This window comes from Astyanax mexicanus, chromosome 4 (assembly GCF_023375975.1).
Source record: "Astyanax mexicanus isolate ESR-SI-001 chromosome 4, AstMex3_surface, whole genome shotgun sequence".
Lineage (NCBI taxonomy): Eukaryota > Metazoa > Chordata > Actinopteri > Characiformes > Acestrorhamphidae > Astyanax > Astyanax mexicanus.
The window spans coordinates 54,603,293-54,622,659 of NC_064411.1; the positions used below are offsets into that span (position 1 = coordinate 54,603,293).

The window sequence follows — 19,367 nt, forward strand, 5'->3', positions numbered from 1 at the left end:
CAGCTAGCATATTTTAATTTAACCATTTTTAACCATTCAGTTACCAAAATATGGAGATATGGAGTAAAAGGGTCATAAGTATTTTAATCTGATTTAATTTAGCTTGCTGTTGATTTACGTTTTTTTAAACATTCAATTTATAAATGTGAATTTTTACAGTTTTGTGTTTTGAATTTGAGGTGAAAAAAAAAAAAAAAATACATTTCATATTTTTAAATCTGAAAATAATTAACTAATTTTTTAACAGCAGATTTTACTCCCTTGTGCGTTTAATAAAAAAATACAAATAAAAATGTAATTGTATGATTTTTTTTTATTCAAGTAAACATAATTCAGATATAGAAATTTCAGATTTAAATACTTTAAGATCCATAGGTATAGAGATATAAAAAGAGGTAGAGAAAGAGTGGAGACAGACATAGAGACAAAGGTAGAGGTGTAGACAAGTTTCAAATAGTATTTATATTTTTATTATGTTGAATAAATGATAGTCTATAAAGTTTTATGGACCTAATTATAGAGCAGCACCGCTGATCCTGCATCAGTTTACTCTGAGATTAAAGCTTATCACAGGTTATTAAACCCCTACAGAGAGAGGAGCTCACTGATCTCTCTCTCTCTCTCTCTCTTTGTCTGTCTCTCTCTCTGTCTGTCTGCTTGTTTATCTCTCTCTGTCTGTCAGTTTGTCTGTCTCTGTCTTTCTTTCTCTCTCTGTCTGTTGGTCTCTCTCTCTCTCTGTGTATTTCTCTCACTGTCTCTTTTTCTGTCTGTCCCTTTCTTTTTTCTGTATGACTGTCTGTCTTTCTCTGTCTCTCTCTCTGTCTGTCTGTATCTCTTTCTCTCTCTCTCTCTCTCTCTCTCTTTCTCCTTATCTATATATATATATATTTATTTAGAAAATATTTATCTAAAATTGTATATATATATATATATCTTTCTCATGTAAAAACCCTTGTTTTTTTCCCTAAGGCTTTGATTGCTGGGAAAAATACAGATAATAATATATATATAACATATGTTTTTATTCTTTATAACCTGAAATTTAGACAAAATATATAGAGATAAATATGTCTTATGTATATATATATATATATTTTTTTCTTTATTTAATGTTTATATTTTGCCTACATTTATATGTCAGATTATATTTTATCCTATATAAAAAAATATATAATTTGCAGACAGTGTATTAGATAACTGTAAGCTTTTGGCTCCCCCTAGTGGACTCTAAAAGTGTAGACTGAATCTGACTCCTGTTCTTAAAGTTAGGATGTTATGGAAAGTTAATTTTACATTTTGTCCACATTTCATGATCAAAGAACCAGTAGAAATGCTCCAAATTTTAAAATAAAAAATAAGGATGTTGGAAGTTGCTGTTACACAATTTTTTGAAGTCAAATATTGTATTTTTGACTATAAAGGAACACATTAAGGAATCATGTAGTAGGTTTTTAATCATGTAGCGGTTTCTGAGGCTGATAACTCTGATGAACTTATCCTGTACAACAGAGGAAACTCTCACTCTTACTTTCCTGACCTTTAATTTTTCTTAAAGTATTTTATTTTTCTTTATTTAGTTGAGTAGTTTTTGCTTCTCATAATCTGGATTCGAACATTACTCAAATATTCACTATTCACTGTATACCTGTAACTCTACCTCTTCACTACTTTACTTTAACTGATGCTCTCAAACACTTTATTAAGAGACAAGAAATTCAAGTAATTAACTCTTGATGAGTTCAGCACAGCTGTTAACTGAAAGCCTGAATTCCAGGTGACTCTACCTCAAAATCTGCATCTCTATAAAAGTTGTCAGCAGCAGAGGGAAGCTGTAAGATATGAAGTGCTGTAAGATTTTGTGGGAAAACAAAACTGCACTGACTTTAGACTTGATAATAAAACACAGTGGATCAACACCAGCAGATGACAGACATGACTCTCCAAACCATCTCTGATTGGTGGAAACTTCACACTAGACCTCGAGCAGTTTGGACTGTGTGTCTCTCCACTCTTCCTCCAGACTCTGATTTCTCCCTTGATTTACAAATGAAATGTTAAATTTACTGATGATCAGTGATGGGATTTCATTTTTCAGCAGGATTTGGCTTCACACTGCCCACACTGCCAAAAGTACCAATCGGTCTTATATAATATTCTAATATTCTGAGACACTGATTTTTGGGTTTTTATTGGCTGTAATCCATAATCATCAACAATAAAATGAATAAAGGCTTAAAATAGATCACTCTGTGTTTAATACATCTATATAATATATATAGAGTTTCACATTTTCAACTTAATTTTTTCAGATGCACTTGTGCATATACTGTATACACACACTATTCGTGTTGCTTGTGGTACGTCTTTATCACCACTAGAGGGCGCAGTAGTTACACTATAGCAACACATCTAATATTAATTGAATGTGAATGGGTTCACGCTACAGAAACTTTAAATGTGTGTAAATGTATAACAGTGGTGAATGAAAGCAGGTATATTACAAATAAACCCATTGTAAACAAATATACATATATTAAAAATGTATTTATTATTTAAATCCTACAGTGAGTGATATTATCTGGGTCTTGTGAGTTTTATACAGAATGATGATAATAAAATAGATGAAATCTAAAATATACATATATATATTTGGTATGTATTTGGTATATATTTTAGTGCACTGTTTTTGTTATAAGGGTTATATCAGTATGTTATTGATATTATAGTGTATATATATTGAAGTATTGCTCTGTTATAAGGGTTATATCAGTATGTTATTGATATTATATTGCGTATATATTGAAGTATTGCTCTGTTATAAGGGTTATATCAGTATGTTATTGATATTATATTGCGTATATATTGAAGTATTGCTCTGTTATATGGGTTATATCAGTGTGTTATTGATATTATATTGCGTATATATTGAAGTATTGCTCTGTTATAAGGGTTATATCAGTGTGTTATTGATATTATATTGCGTATATATTGAAGTATTGCTCTGTTATAAGGGTTATATCAGTGTGTTATTGATATTATATTGCGTATATATTGAAGTATTGCTCTGTTATAAGGGTTATATCAGTGTGTTATTGATATTATATTGCGTATATATTGAAGTATTGCTCTGTTATAAGGGTTATATCAGTGTGTTATTGATATTATATTGCGTATATATTGAAGTATTGCTCTGTTATATGGGTTATTTCAGTGTGTTATTGATATTATATTGCGTATATATTGAATTATTGCTCTGTTATAAGGGTTATATCAGTGTGTTATTGATATTATATTGCGTATATATTGAATTATTGCTCTGTTATAAGGGTTATATCAGTGTGTTATTGATATTATATTGCGTATATATTGAATTATTGCTCTGTTATACGGTTATATCACGGTTATATCAGTGTGTTCTTGGCCGTGGGGGGTGCACTCCTGCACTGTCTGCAGGGTTTAAAGGATTTAAGGGTGTTAGTCCTCAGCAGGTCACAGGACAGTCAGTGAGTGGCTTTGTTTAGTTTGTTTGTTTGTGTGTGTATTTGTGTGCTTGTGGGGACTGATCAGCAAAAAAAAGCAAACTTAGATTCCTGTAAAACTCTGCATGCACTCACGTCTCAGAAGGATATTTAAACCATTACAGGTGCCGTCAACCGTGCAGCTTGATTTAGGACGTGTCAGTGTGTCTTTGCTATCGTAACGACGGGAAAAGTACACTCTAGGTGAATCGAAACATACAAAAGGCGTGTATTAATTCTCTTAATTAATTACAAGAGTAGGTAGCCTGGAGGGAACGACTACACACTGATGGTGAGTGAAGGAAGGAGGGAGGGAGGGAGGGAGGGAGAGAAGGAGGGAGGGAGGGAGGGAGAGAAGGAGAGTGGGAGGGAGAGAGAGAAAGAGAGAGGGGGAGACACTCCCACTATGAAAATAAATGGTTGCAGGAGCAAATGTAAATATGATAGATAGATAGATAGATAGATAGATAGATAGATAGATAGATAGATAGATAGATAGATAGATAGATAGATTATTCAGAAAATCCACAGCAGAAAGAACACATGACTTTATGTACCCAAAATAATAGAATAATAATTGAATTGAATTGTCCCCACAAAGACAGCAAAACATGATGATAAAGTTATCCAAATGCAGTGTGTAAGACTGGTGGAGGAGAACGTGATGCCAAGATGCATGAAAAAAACTGTGATTAAAAACTACCAGGGTTATTCCAACAAATATTGATTTCTGAACTCTTAAAACTTGATATGAATATGAACGAATACATTACTATATATATATATATATATTTAGTATTTGGAATTTAGGAGAAATGTCTGTAGTTTATAGAATAAAACAACAATGTTCATTTTACTCAAACATGAACCTATAAATAGCATTTTTTTTATTGTTCCCACAAAGACAGCAATACATGCACCGTGTGTGTGTGTGTGTGTGTGTGTGTGTGTGTGTGTGTGGTGGCACCTACTGTAAATGCTCTATCCAGTCAGTTGATGGCTGTAGTGTGTGAGCGGTGCTGCTGGCTCGTGGAGGATCCCACCAGATAAACCTGGTACCAGTACCGAGTCCGGGGGGCTTTCTGGACCTGTGAGACCATCGGAACCACCGGGACCACCGGAGCTGAAAAATGGCGAGGAAAAGCGAAGTACCGGCTGTTTATTACGGTGAGTTTACGAGGATTAACTTGGCTTTTTCTCATTCAACCAGCTTGTGTTTGGAATTGTCCGTTCCACCTTAAATAGTGCAGCAGTTCCATTCAGGCGCCAGGCGCCTGAATGGAACTGCTGCACTATTTAAGGTGGAACGGACAATTCCAAAAAGATGCTGCTTTTTGAGTTGTGTTGTTTTGGCATTGCTCTAGATGAGATATAATACAGATTAGAAGACTTTTATATGCATTAAATGTCATAAAAAAACATTTAAGCAACTGTTTAAAAATGTTGTTTGTTGGCAAATGTTTATTCTCCAGTAGATACTTTGTTACTTTGGCTGCTGTTGATGGAAACTTGATGGTTATTTTGGTGGTCCAAACTGGTCTTTGATGGACAAGATGGTTAAAAAAAAAGAAGATTTTGACCAACATAGTTGACCAACTTGGTGTTTTTGGTCATTATTGTGGTCATGTTGGTCAACCTGATTGGTCAAGCTTTGGTTCCTTGGCTGTATAGACTGGTCTTGTTGGGTATGATAGTCAACCTGCTTGGTGATGTTGGTCAAATTGGTTGTTTTAATTTGGTCAGGTTGTTTTTTTTTTGTTCTTGCTTGTCAACCTGCTTGGTCAAGCTTTGGTTTGTTGGTTGTTTAGATGGGTGAGGGTAGTTTTTTTGGTCAACCTGATTGTTCAAGCTTTGGTTTGTTGGTTGTTTAGATTGGTCAGGTTGGTTTTAATGATTAACCTGCTTGGTGATGTTGGTCATATTGGTTGTTTAGATTGGTCAGTTTGGTTATGTTATTCTTGCTGGTCAACCTGCTGGGTCAGGCTTTGGTTTGGTGATTGTTTAGATTGGTCAGATTAGTTTTAATGGTCAACCTGCTTGGTGATGCTGGTCATATTGGTTGTTTAGATTAGTAAGGTTGGTTTTACAGTTCAACCTGCTTGGCCATGCTTTGGTTTGTTGGTTGTTTAGATTGGTCAGGTTGGTTTTGCTGGTCATAATAGGACAACTGCTTAGTCAAGCTTTGGTTTGTTGGTTGTTTAGGTTGGTCAGATTGGTTTTGCTGGTTTACCTGCTTAGTGATGTTGGTCATATTGGTTTGTTGGTGTTTTAGATTTGGTTTTGCAGGTTAATCTGCTTGGCCATGCTTTGGTTTATTGGTTGTTTAATTGGTCAAATTGGTCTTGGTGGTCATGATGGTCGACCTGCTTGGTGATGTTGGTCATATTGGTGGTTTAGATTGGTCAGGTTGGTTTTCCTGGTCATACTTGTCAACCTGCTTGTTCAAGCTTTGGTTTGTTGGTTGTTGGTTGGTGATGTTGGTAATATTGGTTGTTTAGATTGGTCAGGTAGGTCTTGATGGTCATTCTGGTCAACATGCTTGGTCACCTTTGGTTGGTTTGTTGGTTGTTTAGATTGGTCAGGTTGGTCATGCTGGTCAACCTGCTTGGTTATGTTGGTCATAATGATTGTTTAGATTGGTCATGTTGGTTTTGCTGGTCATCCTGCTTGGTGATGTCGGTCATATTGGTTGTTTAGATTGGTCAGGTTGCTCATGCTTCTCAGCCTGCTTTGTGATGTTGGTCATAATGATTTTCTAGATTGGTCTGGTTTTCCTGGTCATATTTGTCAACCTGCTTGTTCAAGCTTTGGTTTATTGGTTGTTTAGATTGTTCAGGTTGGTTTTGTTGGTCAACCTGCTTGGTGATGTTGATCATATTGGTTGTTAAGATTGGTCAGGTTGGTCATGCTTTGGCATACTTGCTTGTTGAGCAGCTTGGGGTTTCTGGTCATGTTGGCCATTTGATATTGATGCTTGTACACATGCAAAAACACTTTATGGTAATTTTTTATGGTATGTTTTTTGGTGGCTTTAAGCATGTTCGTCAACGAAAAAATCGACAGTATCAGATACTGCAATACTACAATTGCATTTAAGTCCATGTTCCTGTGATTGTTTGGAGTTGGGATTTGTCTTTCTGGCTCTGAATGAGTATAACGAGTGAGACAGGTGATATTGATGATTCTCCAGAATAAGACGAGTCCTGTATTTGGACCTGTTTGTCCCAAACGGGCCGAGTTTGAGAGCGCTGCTTGGCTAATTGCCCAGAGTCACATCACATCTGTTTGTTTGCTGATGAACATTCGCAGTGGGGTTTTAGCTCCGGAGCCAGAGGCGGCAGCGGCTGTGTGTTCACAACCGAAACAAATCTAACCGAGTAGAAAACGCAAACGAACGAGACACTGGCTCAGTCTGCTCAAACAATGCAGCGACTCCGGCTGAATATAATACCGTCATTATACCACTAATATACAGACCTAACCAGGGGCGTCCAATAGCATCCCACACGTTTTTTTTTTTTATTATTAAAATCAGCACTCCACTCTAGAGTAAAATCTGCAGGAACTGTGTGAGAAGATTGGAGCTGCATGGGATGGATTATCACAGGACTCCATTAGGAACCTCTACAGCTCTCTACAACAGAAAATTGTAAAAAAAAAAAAAAAAAAAAAAATGATAAACCAACACAGAGTAGCATGTAATTGTGAAGCGGTATGAAATAGACATCTGAAAAGTGTGGCGTGCAAAAGTATTCATCCCCTTTACTCTGAAATAAAAAAAAACTAAATAAAATCCACTGCAATCAATCAGTTTCCTCCAAAAGTCCAGCTGTGTGTAATTTAGTCTCAGTATAAAGTATAAATAAATACAGTATAAATACTGTATAATCACAAAAATCAAGGTACTCACGAGTCAGAGATAAGGTTGTGGAGAAAAGGTTTAAATCAGGGTTACATTACGTGAAGGGCAACAAAAAACAAAAAAATCTGTTTTGGAAAATGGAAAAAATGTGTGATGGGATGGAGTGCTACAGTAGACTAGTAGCTCTCCAGCCCAGAGGGTTGTTGAACCCAATTATAGAACAGTTGATCTCAAAGCAGGTAAACCCAAGAAAAAAGGAAAAAAATAAATAAATAAACGCACCGCTCCTCACGCAGGATGGAACCCGTGTCGTCAGGGTCACGTTCCAATACACTACCGCTGCCCCGGCTAGTGAAATTGTCAGGTGCGGGTGCAGGGAGGACGCGGAGGTGGACGCAAATGCAAACAAAAAGGGATTTATTAACGAAAACAGATACAAAATACACAGGGATTTACTGAAAACAGGACTGAGGAAACTGGGGAACACATAGAGCACTGACAGATGATAAACATACAAGGATCGACACCGGGGAAATGGAACACGGACCTTAAATAGAGGTGCACACACACAGGAAACAGGAAACACCTGGGACGAAGGGGCGGAGCTACAAATGAACACAGGTGAGTGGAAAAACACTGGGAATGAAACACAGAGGAGCCGGGTCACATGAGAACATACAGACAAGAGAACAGACAGGACATGACAGAAACCTCCCCCTAAACGCGCAGCTCCCGAGGCGCGTAAAAACGAAAACAGGAGCCGAGACCGGGGACTGAAACCGAGACAGGACAGAGAACAGAGACTGGACAGGGCTTGAAAACTGAACAGGGGACGGAGACTGAACAGGGAACTGGACAGGGGACAGAGACTGGACAGGGAACGGAGACTGGACAGGAGACAGAACGGGAGACTGGACGGGGAACTGGTCAGGAGACGGAGACTGGACGGGGAACTGGACAGGAGACGGAGACTGGATGGGGAACTGGACAGGAGACGGAGACTGGATGGGGAACTGGACAGGAGACGGAGACTGGACGGGGAACTGGACCAGGGACGGAGACTGGACAGGAGACGGAGAAAGGACGGGACCGGACACGGGAACAGGGACGAGAACATTGACGGGGACGGACACAAACACAGTGACTGGGACAGGAATAGAAAAACCACAGGGGACAGGAACAGGAACAAACACAGACACGGGGACCATGACAGGGAGAGAAAGGGGCACAAAAAACACAGGAGGGTGCCCAGGACCAGCAAAAGTCTGTGGGGACAGCCTGGGCACAGTACTGGGGGCAAAGTCAGGAGGCCCCGGGACAGGCCTGGAAACACGGGGCTTGGGACCAACTATTGTTCTGGGAGTTTGCTTGGGGGTGTACAAAGTTCTAGGAGTGGGCACAGGATCAGAGACAGCCGGAGCCGTGGGCACAGGGTCAAAGGCAGCGGGTACCACGTGGGTGGCAGGCACTGCTGGTGCTGGAGCTGAGGCTGTAGCAGCGGGAGCTGCTGGTGCTGGAGCTGAGGCTGTAGCAGCGGGAGCTGCTGGTGCTGGAGCTGAGGCTGTAGCAGCGGGAGCTGCTGGTGCTGGAGCTGAGGCTGTAGCAGCGGGAGCTGCTGGAGCTGGGGCAGCGGGTGCTGCTGGTGCTTGAGCAGGCGCGGCGGGTGCTGCTGGTGCTTGAGCAGGCGCGGCGGGTGCAGCTTGAGCAGGCGCGGCGAGTGCAGCTTGAGCAGGCGCGGCGGGTGCAGCTTGAGCAGGCGCGGCGGGTGCAGCTTGAGCAGGCGCGGCGGGTGCAGCTTGAGCAGGCGCGGCGATCCTAGGAGCTCGTGACCTGGGAGTAGGCACAGGAGCAGAGGCGGGCAGCCCAGGCACGTGAACTGGGGTGGCAGCGGGCACAGAGTCAGAGGCGGCCGGAGCTGCGGGCACAGAGTCATATTATGGTCGATCCTTCTGTCAGGTGCGGGTGCAGGGAGGACGCGGAGGCGGACGCAAATGCAAACAAAAAGGGATTTATTAACAAAAACAGATACAAAATACACAGGGATTTACTGAAAACAGGACTGAGGAAACTGGGGAACACATAGAGCACTGACAGATGATAAACATACAAGGATCGACACCGGGGAAATGGAACACGGACCTTAAATAGAGGTGCACACACACAGGAAACAGGAAACACCTGGGACGAAGGGGCGGAGCTACAAATGAACACAGGTGAGTGGAAAAACACTGGGAATGAAACACAGAGGAGCCGGGTCACATGAGAACATACAGACAAGAGAACAGACAGGACATGACAGAAATGGGACACGGCCGGGAAAAAAACGTCCTATAAAGTGATAGGAAGCCCAAGAACGGAGTGGAAAAACGAGAACAGGTAAAAACTGAAGTCGCGCCGAGCGCGACAGAGAGAGAGAGAGAGACAGGGGAGGAATGTAAACAAAAGCTCACCAGAGAAGCATTTTATTTATTTATTTATTTATTTTCATAATTGTTTTTTATAGTTCAAATAACCTCACAGGCCAGAGGTTTCGTGCCTGCTGGGCCACATCTGGCCCTCGGGCTGCCTATTGCCGATCATATAGCTTCAATATAATCTACACAGGTATCCAAACAGCCAATTACAATGGTAATTAATGTCTAATTAACCTTAACTTAACAGTTAACTGATTAACTGTTGATTTTTTTTAGTTTTTTTCAATTAGTTAATTATTTTATTGTTATAATGCTTTGAAAACATTGTCATTTAATATAGTCAAGCCAATGAAGCTTTATTAAGTTGCATTGAATTGAGAAAAAGAGAGGGAGATATCACAATGCAGGAACAGAAATTAGTAAGTAAAAGTCAGTTTCTTTTTTTTTGTTGATAATTTAGTTACTTTTAACCCTTGTGTGGTGTTCGTATTTTTGTTACTCGTTTACTTTGTTACTTGTATTTAATTCAGCAAAATTAAGCAATTCTACATTAAAATGCTTTACACATGCTCGCTTCACCTAAATTGCAAGCAATATAAACAGCTTACATGGTTAATATTTGCCCTTTACCTTTCTTATGTTACATTTCTTTTAAAAAGTGCTACTCTTTTTTTTATTAGTTTTTTAATAAAATGTAAAAGAAAATGAATTAAACTCAAGATATGAGTAGAAAATTTGTTTAGTTTCAAATTTACAAATGAAGCAATGTTTATTAGCCCTTGGCCAAACATACTGTATGTAATATAAATGTGTGTGTGTGTGTGTGGGGGGGGGGGGGGGGGGGTGTACAGTGTGTGTTTATCGAAAATGTGTTTTGATATATGTTTTTCACAAAAAATGAGCCAATGCCAATGAGTTTGAGTTAGAAAAAATATCTTTTTTATATCATTTGATGAGAAATGAAAACGGGTCCCACAGACCCGAACACCACACAAGGGTTAAATGTTCTTGACTGGAATATAAAACTGTTATAAAATAACTAATAAAACACTAATGTTACAGTATTATTAATGACTTTAAGCTAAACACCACTACTGATAATAAATCCCTTACACTCAGTACGTGTGACAGATGTATATTTTGGGCTAGTTTAAGCTTCTATAGGGCTGGTTTTAGACTGAGTTTGGGCTGGATATTTTTTGTTAAACCTGGCAACCCTGTATATTGGTGAATGAAGTTCTTCAGTGAGTCTAATCTGGTACACAGATCATCTCTCAGAGTATGGTATTTTATATTTTCTGAGCACGGCTGGAGAAAGAGCAGAAGAGACATCCCCAGACCCGTCAGTGTGATGCCCTCAGGCCTGGCGACAGGTTTTTTCATGCTGTTCCATTTATATTCAATGTCCTGTTCACACCTTTGGCAGAAAGGGCTGACTCTAAAGCAGCAGCGCTATACATGAGAAAAGAACGTCCTCAGAATTCGTAAGTCGCAGGACATTCAGAAAAAATGTAGGGGCTCAAATCTGTTCCATTTTTTAAAATTATTATTATTATTATTATTATTATTATTATATCTAATTTTCTCCCCCATTTACAAGACCAGTTAACCAACCAACTCAAGAGAAGACTAACACACGCCTTCTTCGATAAATGTGAAGTCAGACTCCGCCTCTTTTTGAACTGCTGCTGATGCTGTAGCATTACCGAGTAGCATCACAGCGCTAACGCTCGGAGGAAAGTGCAGCGACTCGGTTCTGATACATCAGCTCACAGATGCAGCCTTGTGCTGATCCAAGTCAAAGTCAAAGTCAAAGTGGTTTTTATTGTCATTTCAGCTATATACAGAGTACACAGTGAAACGAAACAACGTTCCTCCAGGGACCATGGTGCACATAAACACAGTGTAGACAGAACAATAGTGCAACAGTACAAAAGTGCAGACAGACAATACAACACCATACAGACAAAGAATAATAAATAACAAGACAGTGTGCAAATTTTGCAGTGTGCAAAAAGGACCAGGTGAGGTAGTAATTACTCTATTACACAGTGTGCAATAGAGTCCAGTGAGGTAGTAGGGTTTTTAGTGCTTTCCACATCACCCTAGCAGTGATGAGGGGAAAGAGCGCCATCTACTGTACCCACCCAGAGAGAGCAAGACCAATTGCATGCAAGCTGCATGAACAGGATTCGAACCAGCAATCTCTTGATTATACTGGCCACTCGGAGCCTGATTGAGCAGAATTTGATTAGATATGGGACTCACAGGGCATCTTGATACATTGACCACGATATCAATTATATGTATCGGAATACCTCACAGCATCTGCTTTACTACTAAAGAAGATAAAATACTCCTAAATAAGCAAATACCAAAAATGATGTTTTTATTAGGGTTGTCAATGTTAAAGCAAGCTTTTTTTGGACAGCAGTGGCTTTCTTCGTGGTGTCCTCCCATGAACTTCATTCTTGTTTAATGTTTTCCTTATTGTAGATTTGTCAACAAAAATGTGAGCATGTGCTCTTCAGCTGACACTCTTCTTTAGAGGATTCTTCCTCACCTCATTGATTCATCATTCTGCGCTGTGCTCTTACAGTCATCTTTACAGGACTTTACCACGCCTAGAGAGAGTAGCTGCAGTAACAGTGCTGAACTTTCTCCATTTGTAGAGCGTCTGTCTTACCGTGGACACGTGAACATCAAGACTTTTAGAGATACTTTTGTAACCCTTTTCAGCTTCATGCTACAAGTCAACAATTCTGAAACGTAGGTCTTCTGAGAGCTTGATCTTTTGTGCTGAGAGGCATGATTCACATCAAGCAATGTGTGTGTTTTTTTTTATAGAGCAGGGCAGCTTTAACCAACACGTCCAATCTCATCTTTAGTCTTTAGTCTGGAAGTTCACATACTTTTTTTTCTCTCCTCACTGTGAATGTTAACATGTTGTGTTTAATAAAACCATGCAAACATATATATTTTAGTGTGTTATTAGTTTTAGCAGACAGTGTTTGTCTATTGTTGTGACTTAAAAGAAGATCAGAACACATTTAATGACCAATTTAAGCAGAAATTCAAGTTTCAAATCCAAGTTTAGTTATTTTAAAGACTTGGATCTGCTTAAAAACAGAAGTGCAAGTTGAATTTGATTCACATTTGACGTGCATCATGTGCAATTCGACTCAAAATACAACACGTATCATATTTTCTCGTTTTAAAGTCAGACGCGGCGCAGTAGGCTGTCTCCGTAATGACTGAAGGGATGTGGGCTGTATGTATTTTTAATCATGGCTGCAGTCTTTGCCTAAAACCAGACTGTGGGGAGGTTTTGTCAGCAGCACACGCTGCTTGTGCATCTTCTGCTGGATGAATATTTCAGGCTCTTTTCATTGTTAATACATATCACGGCTCTTTCTGCATCTGCGGCCTCGCTTTTACTGCTGTATTATTCTCACTGATGCCAAGTCACTAACACTAGCTGATTTATATCTTGTGATGTATTGCCACTCACAAGATAACACCTCATCACTTATACAGGTGTGGATATTCCCAGTTATTATTATATGTACTTGTTACATTACATTACATTACTTACATGAAGAGAGCACTTCAGTTTCTGAATCAGTTTCTCTGATTTTGCTATTTATAGGTTTATGTTTGAGTTAAATCAACATTGTTTTATTCTATAAACATTTCTCCCAAATTCCAAATAAAAATATTCTCATTTAGAGCATTTATTTACAGAAAATGAGAAATGTCTGAACTAACAAAAAAAGATACAGAGCTTTCACGCGTTCATATTCATAAAGTTTAAGAGTTCAGTTTTTAATCACATCATGTTCTTCTCCTCCACCAGTCTTACACACTGCTTTTGGATAACTTTATGCTGCTTTACTCCTGGTGCAGAAATTCAAGCAGTTCAGTTTGGTGGTTTGATGGTTTGTGATCATCCATCTTCCTCTTGATTATATTCCAGAGCCCTCGACTGTAATGTTTCTGGAAGTGGGTGATTGCATTCATTGCATCGGTTGGCCTAAAGGTGCATTTTTTTGTCAAAACTCACTTTTTGACTTCTTTTGTATTTCAACTAGGGTCTCGACTGCCCCTATAAAATCACTCCAATCACCATAAAATCCATCCATCTATTTTCAGTGTGTCAGCTTAGCTTAAAAATCTGAGTTTTGCTTCTATGAGCCGTTTGGAAGCTTCTCCCTTATTGTGACATTACAATACATGAAAACCTGCATAGAAGGACCAACCTGGCTCCTCCCCTCACCCATCAACCCCCACTAGATAGAGCCCCACCCATTGAATCAGTTGAAGAAACGCCATTTCTGTCTGCTAGTTAATTAGCCAGCAGACTTCGTCTGAGGGAGGGATCTGTACCTACTGATAGGACTGGACGATACAGCCCAGTAAAATAATATCACAATATTACAGTATTTTTGGGTATTTTTGCGATAACAATTAGAGATGGAACCGATCCAATACAATATTATATATATATGCTGTGGTTGCTGTGGTGTTGTTAAGTCGTTGATGTGGTGTTGCTAAGTGGTTGATATAATCTTGCTTGATAGTTGTTGTGGTGTTGCTAAGTTGTTGATGTGGTGTTCCAAACAGTTGATATGATCTTGCTTGATAGTTGCTGTGATGTTGCTAAGTTGTTGATGTGGTGTTGCATGATAGTTTCTGTGGTGTTGTTAAGTTGTTGATTTGGTACTACAAAGTGTTTTATGTGTTGTTGCTGATTTGTTGATGTGGTATTGCAAAGTGGTTTATTAGATCTTTTTTTATAGTTGCTGCTGTGTTGTTAAGTTGTTGATGTGGTGTTGTTAAGTGGTTGATATGATCTTGCCTGATAGTTGCTATGGTGTTTCTAAGTTGTTAATGTGGTTTTGCTAAGTGGTTGATATGATATTGCTTAATAGTTGCTGTGTTGTTGGTAAGTTGTTTATGTGGTGTTTCATGGCGGTTAATATGGTGTTGCTTGACGTTTGCTGTGGAATTTATGTTGGTAAGGGATTGATATGGTATCTGAGGTGGTTGCTGTGGTGTAGCTTTAGATTACAACAGCACATTTTCTTGGCCAATTGACCAAACATTTCACCAAATTTGGATTGGGAAATAATGCTTAATGTGATGTTTGGACAGTTATTTGCTATTATCACTGTAGAAATAAAGTTATATATTTTATAAAATGAATGCTATAGCATCTTAAGCAGCCTTTACTCTCAGTGACACTCCTAAAACTTTCAGGGATGGTTATTTTTTTCTCATCCATCGTCTCATCCAGCCCTCTTCTGTCATGCTTTTCCCGGCTCACGTATAATTCAGCGTGTCGGTGGAGTGTATCCGTGCGTCTGAAAGCCTCTCTCCAGCGTGAGCATTGTGGTTAAATTTTAAGGTGTCAGCAGCACCTGACTGGGTGATAAACTCCAGAGCTCATGAATATGGAAACCCTCCTGTTTTAGAGCCACGTGCACCAGGGAGCCTTGCACCGAAACGCTGAGTGCACCCAGCACAACTGGAGCACTTAAGCAGCGTGAGTTCGGGAGTGTGTGTGTTCGGGAGTGTGTGTGTTCGGGAGTGTGTGTCTGGAAGTGTGTGTTTGGGAGTGTCGTTTCAGAAATAAAAGTTGTGTGTGTGTGTGTGTTCGAGAGTGTGTGTAAGGGAGTGTGTGTAAGGGAGTGTGTGTTTGGGAGTGTGTGTTTGGGAGTGTGTTTTCGGCAGTGTGTGTGTGTTAGGGAGTGTGTTTTCGGCAGTGTGTGTGTGTTAGGAAGTGTGTGTTCGGCAGTGTGTGTGTGTTAGGAAGTGTGTGTTCGGGAGTGTCGTTCCAGGAGTAAAAGTTGTGTGTGTGTGTTTGAGAGTGTGTGTTATTGAGTGTGTGTTTGGGAGTGTGTGTTTGAGAGTGTGTGTTATTGAGTGTGTGTTTGGGAGTGTGTGTTTGAGTGTTTGTGTTTAAGTGTGTGTTGGAGAGTGTGTGTTTGAGAGTGTGTGTGTTCGGGAGTGTGTGTTAGGGAGTGTGTGTGTGTTCTGTAGTGTGTGTGTGTTAGGGAGTGTGTGTTCGGCAGTGTGTGTTGGAGAGTGTGTGTTCGGGAGTGTGTGTGTGTGTGTGTTAGGGAGTATGTGTGTGTTTGGGAGTGTGTGTGTTCGGGAGTGTGTGTGTTAGGGAGTATGTGTGTGTGTTCAGGAGTGTGTGTTTGGGAGTGTGTGTTAGATAGTGTGTGTTAGATAGTGTGTGTTAGATAGTGTGTGTTAGGGAGTGTGTGTCTGTTCAGGGGTGTAGTTTTGGGTGTGAAAATTGGGCGTTTGGGAATGTTTACTGTTCTCCAGGTGGTTGCTATGGTGTTGCTAAGGGGTTAATATGGCATTGCTATATGATTTCTGTGATATCAAATGTGGATGCTATGGTGTTGCTAAGTGGGTGCTATTGTTTTCCAGGTGAATGCTGTGGGGTTGCTAATGGAATTGCTAAATGATTTCTGTGGTATCCCCTGTGGATGCTGTAGTGTTGCCAAGTGGTTCCAGATGGTAGCTGTGATGTTGCCAAGTGGTTGCCAAGCCGTTGCTAAGTTGGGACTATTGTTTTCCATGTGGTTGTTGTGGTGTTGCTAAGTGGTTGCTGGATGGATGCTATAGTGTTGCTAAGTGGTCAATATGGCATTGCTATATGATTTCTCTGGTATCCCGGGTGGATGTTTTTGCTGTGGTATTCCTAAGTGGTTGCTAAGTGGGTGCTATTCTTTTCCATGTGGTTGCTGTGGTGTTGCTAAGTGGTTGATAAGTGGATGCTACTGTTTTATAGGTGGATGCTACGGTGTTGCTAAGTGGTTGCTATGGTATCTCAGGTGGTTGGATTTAGGTTTGGAACTGTGTTCTCTGGAATGATGGACCTCCATCCATTACTTTTAGGGCTAAATGCAATCAAATCTTCAATCTTAAAGTATTTATGGTAGAAAAAGTTATTCCAACCAAAGCAAGATAAACTCTTTTTAATACCCTTAATTAAAGGTTTTATAAGAGTTTGGACGTGTGGAGTTTGCTTTATTCTCTCCTTTCACATCTCAGGGTGATGAAGGTGATGAAGGTGATGGTTATGTAATTCCTCACAACAAGCTTTCAACATGTGCATATTTTAAACCTGCAGTGCTGTCAAGGGCGATCGCTACGCTTAGCGAAAATGCTAATCAGCGCTGTACAGGTCACATGACCAAACAGACCGGGTTACATAATCAGGAAAAAAAGGCGCTCCCAATAACGTATTTAAATGACCTTAAAAAAAGTGGGCATGGCTTAAAACAGGTGGGTTGGGTGAGTGGGTTGCATTTACTGACTCATCCTGAAAGCTGTTTCCTGATGGACTGATTCTGATGAACCCCTGTGACCCCAGGAAACTTTGTGGTTCAGTTCAGCAATAATCTGCCATTTTAGTCAAAAATTTGGAAATCTAAGCTTACTGTAAATAAACAGAAGCTCTTTACTCACCTAAATAAACAGCTTTCAGGAGAGAAATCTGTGGAGATTAACATCCAGCACTCGTTTGACTTTGAAATTACAAGAGTCCACCTTAAATTCAGCTTAAAATACCTTATATTAACTAAAAAATATATACACTTAAGCTTTTATTTCAATAATACCAACTCTTAACCAGATACTGGTGGCTTATAATGTGTATAATAATTCATTCAAATTTTTGATTCGCTGGGCTTTTTTTTAGTCGGACCGCGTCTTTGCCTGCGCCAACATGGCGTTTTTCTTCGCTGTGCCTCTGTGGGATCCAGCAACTCCCAGTGGTGTTTAAATAATGACATCGCATTTGGTTTGTATTTGGTTTGTAAGCGCTGCATCGTTGCTAGTTGACCTGTATGTGGCAGATTAAAACATAGGGAGCTTCGGTTACACAGTGCATTACCTACTGATACTGTCACTCAGAACGCCTCTCAGCCAATCACATTGCAGGGTCGGAACTAACTGTGGTATAATAATAATTAATTCATGTGTTTGGTCAGTACTATTAAATATTTAGTAACTACTGTAATCACAACACAAAATTAACCGTTTCTGACACCAATTAAATATAAATATAATAACTGATACAGTATTGCAAAGCAAAATATCGCATTTTTTGATATATTGATATTTTTTACACCCCTAGCTGTAGTGTTGCTAAGTTGTTGCTGAGTGTGTCCTACTCTTTTCCAGGTGGTTGCTATGGTGGTGCTATTGTTTTTTCAGGTGGATGCTGTGGCGGTGCTAGGTGGTCAATATGGCATTGCTATATCATTTCTGTGGTATCCTACATGGATGCTGTGGTTTTGCTAAGTGGGTGCTACTGTTTTCTAGCTGGATGCTATAGTTTTGCCAAGTGGTTGTAAGATAAATGCTGATGTTATGCAAGTCGTTGCTATGGTGTTGCCAAGTGGTTGCTAAGTTGGTACTATTGTTTTTCTGGTGGTTGCTATTTAATGGCATTGCTGTATCATTTATGTAGTATCTCAGGTGGTTGTTGTGGTGTTGCCAAGTAGATGCTAAGTTGGTGCTGTTGTTTTCCAGGTAGTTGCTATTGTTTTGCTAAGTGGTCAATATGGTATTGCTATATGATTTTTGTGGTATCACAGGTGGATGCTATGGGGTTGCCAAGTGGTTGCTAAGTTGGTGCTGTTGTTTTCCAGGTGGATGCTGTGGTGTTGGCAAGTGGGCGCTAAGTTGGTGCTGTTGTTTTCCAGGTGGATGCTATGGGGTTGCCAAGTGGTTGCTAAGTTGGTGCTGTTGTTTTCCAGGTGGATGCTGTGGTGTTGGCAAGTGGTTGCTAAGTTGGTGCTTTTGTTTTTCAGGTAGTTGCTATTTAATGGCATTGCTGTATCATTTCTGTGGTATCCCAGGTGGATGCTGTGTTGTTGCCAAGTGGTTGCTAAGTTGGTGCTATTGTTTTCCTGGTGGGTGCTTTTGTTTTGCTAAGTGATCAATATGGCATTGCTATATAATTTTTGTGAAATCGCAGTTGGATGCTGTGGTGTTAGCAAGAAGTTGCTAAGTTGGTGCTATTGTTTTGCTAAATGGTCAATGTGGCATCGCTATATAATTTCTGTGGAATCGCAGGTGGTTGCTGTGGTGTTGCCAAGTGTTTATAAGATAGATTCTACTGTTTTTCACGTGATTGCTATGGTGTTGCAAAGAGGTTAATATGGCATTGCTATATAATTTCTATGCTATCCCAGGTGGATGCTATAGTGTTGCCAAGTGGTTGCTAAGTTGGTGATATATGGCCATATATATATATGTATATAGTCGAAAAAAAGAACCTTTGAAATGTAAAATTTGTCCAATATCATGCAGCCCTACTGAAAAACTACTTGTAACTATTTTCCTACATCTTTGAACTTTAAAACTTTAAAACAACGGGTCGATTTAACTGAGAAACACAACAGGAGGTTAATAATAATAAAAAAAACACTGAATTTAAGGTTTATCCAAACTCCTGTACCCCTCAGCTCTACATGTGGCTCACCTGAAGCCCAGCTCTAAGAATACTGAGCGCGCTCAGTAATGACCCGGCTCGATACTCGGCCG

At 39.8% G+C, this 19,367-nt stretch overlaps 1 protein-coding gene across 2 annotated transcripts in view; it reads left to right on the forward strand.

Annotated features, from left to right (window-relative positions):
• The first annotated feature begins 4,537 nt into the window (after window positions 1-4,537).
• Window positions 4,538-19,367, forward strand: part of slc44a5a (solute carrier family 44 member 5a) — a 150,230-nt gene continuing 135,400 nt past the window's right edge. For both annotated transcript variants that reach the window (XM_049478871.1, XM_049478872.1), the window contains exon 1: window positions 4,538-4,685. In XM_049478871.1, the coding sequence (XP_049334828.1) occupies window positions 4,649-4,685 (37 nt within the window). In that variant the 5' untranslated portion in view covers window positions 4,538-4,648. The remainder of the gene's footprint in view (window positions 4,686-19,367) is intronic.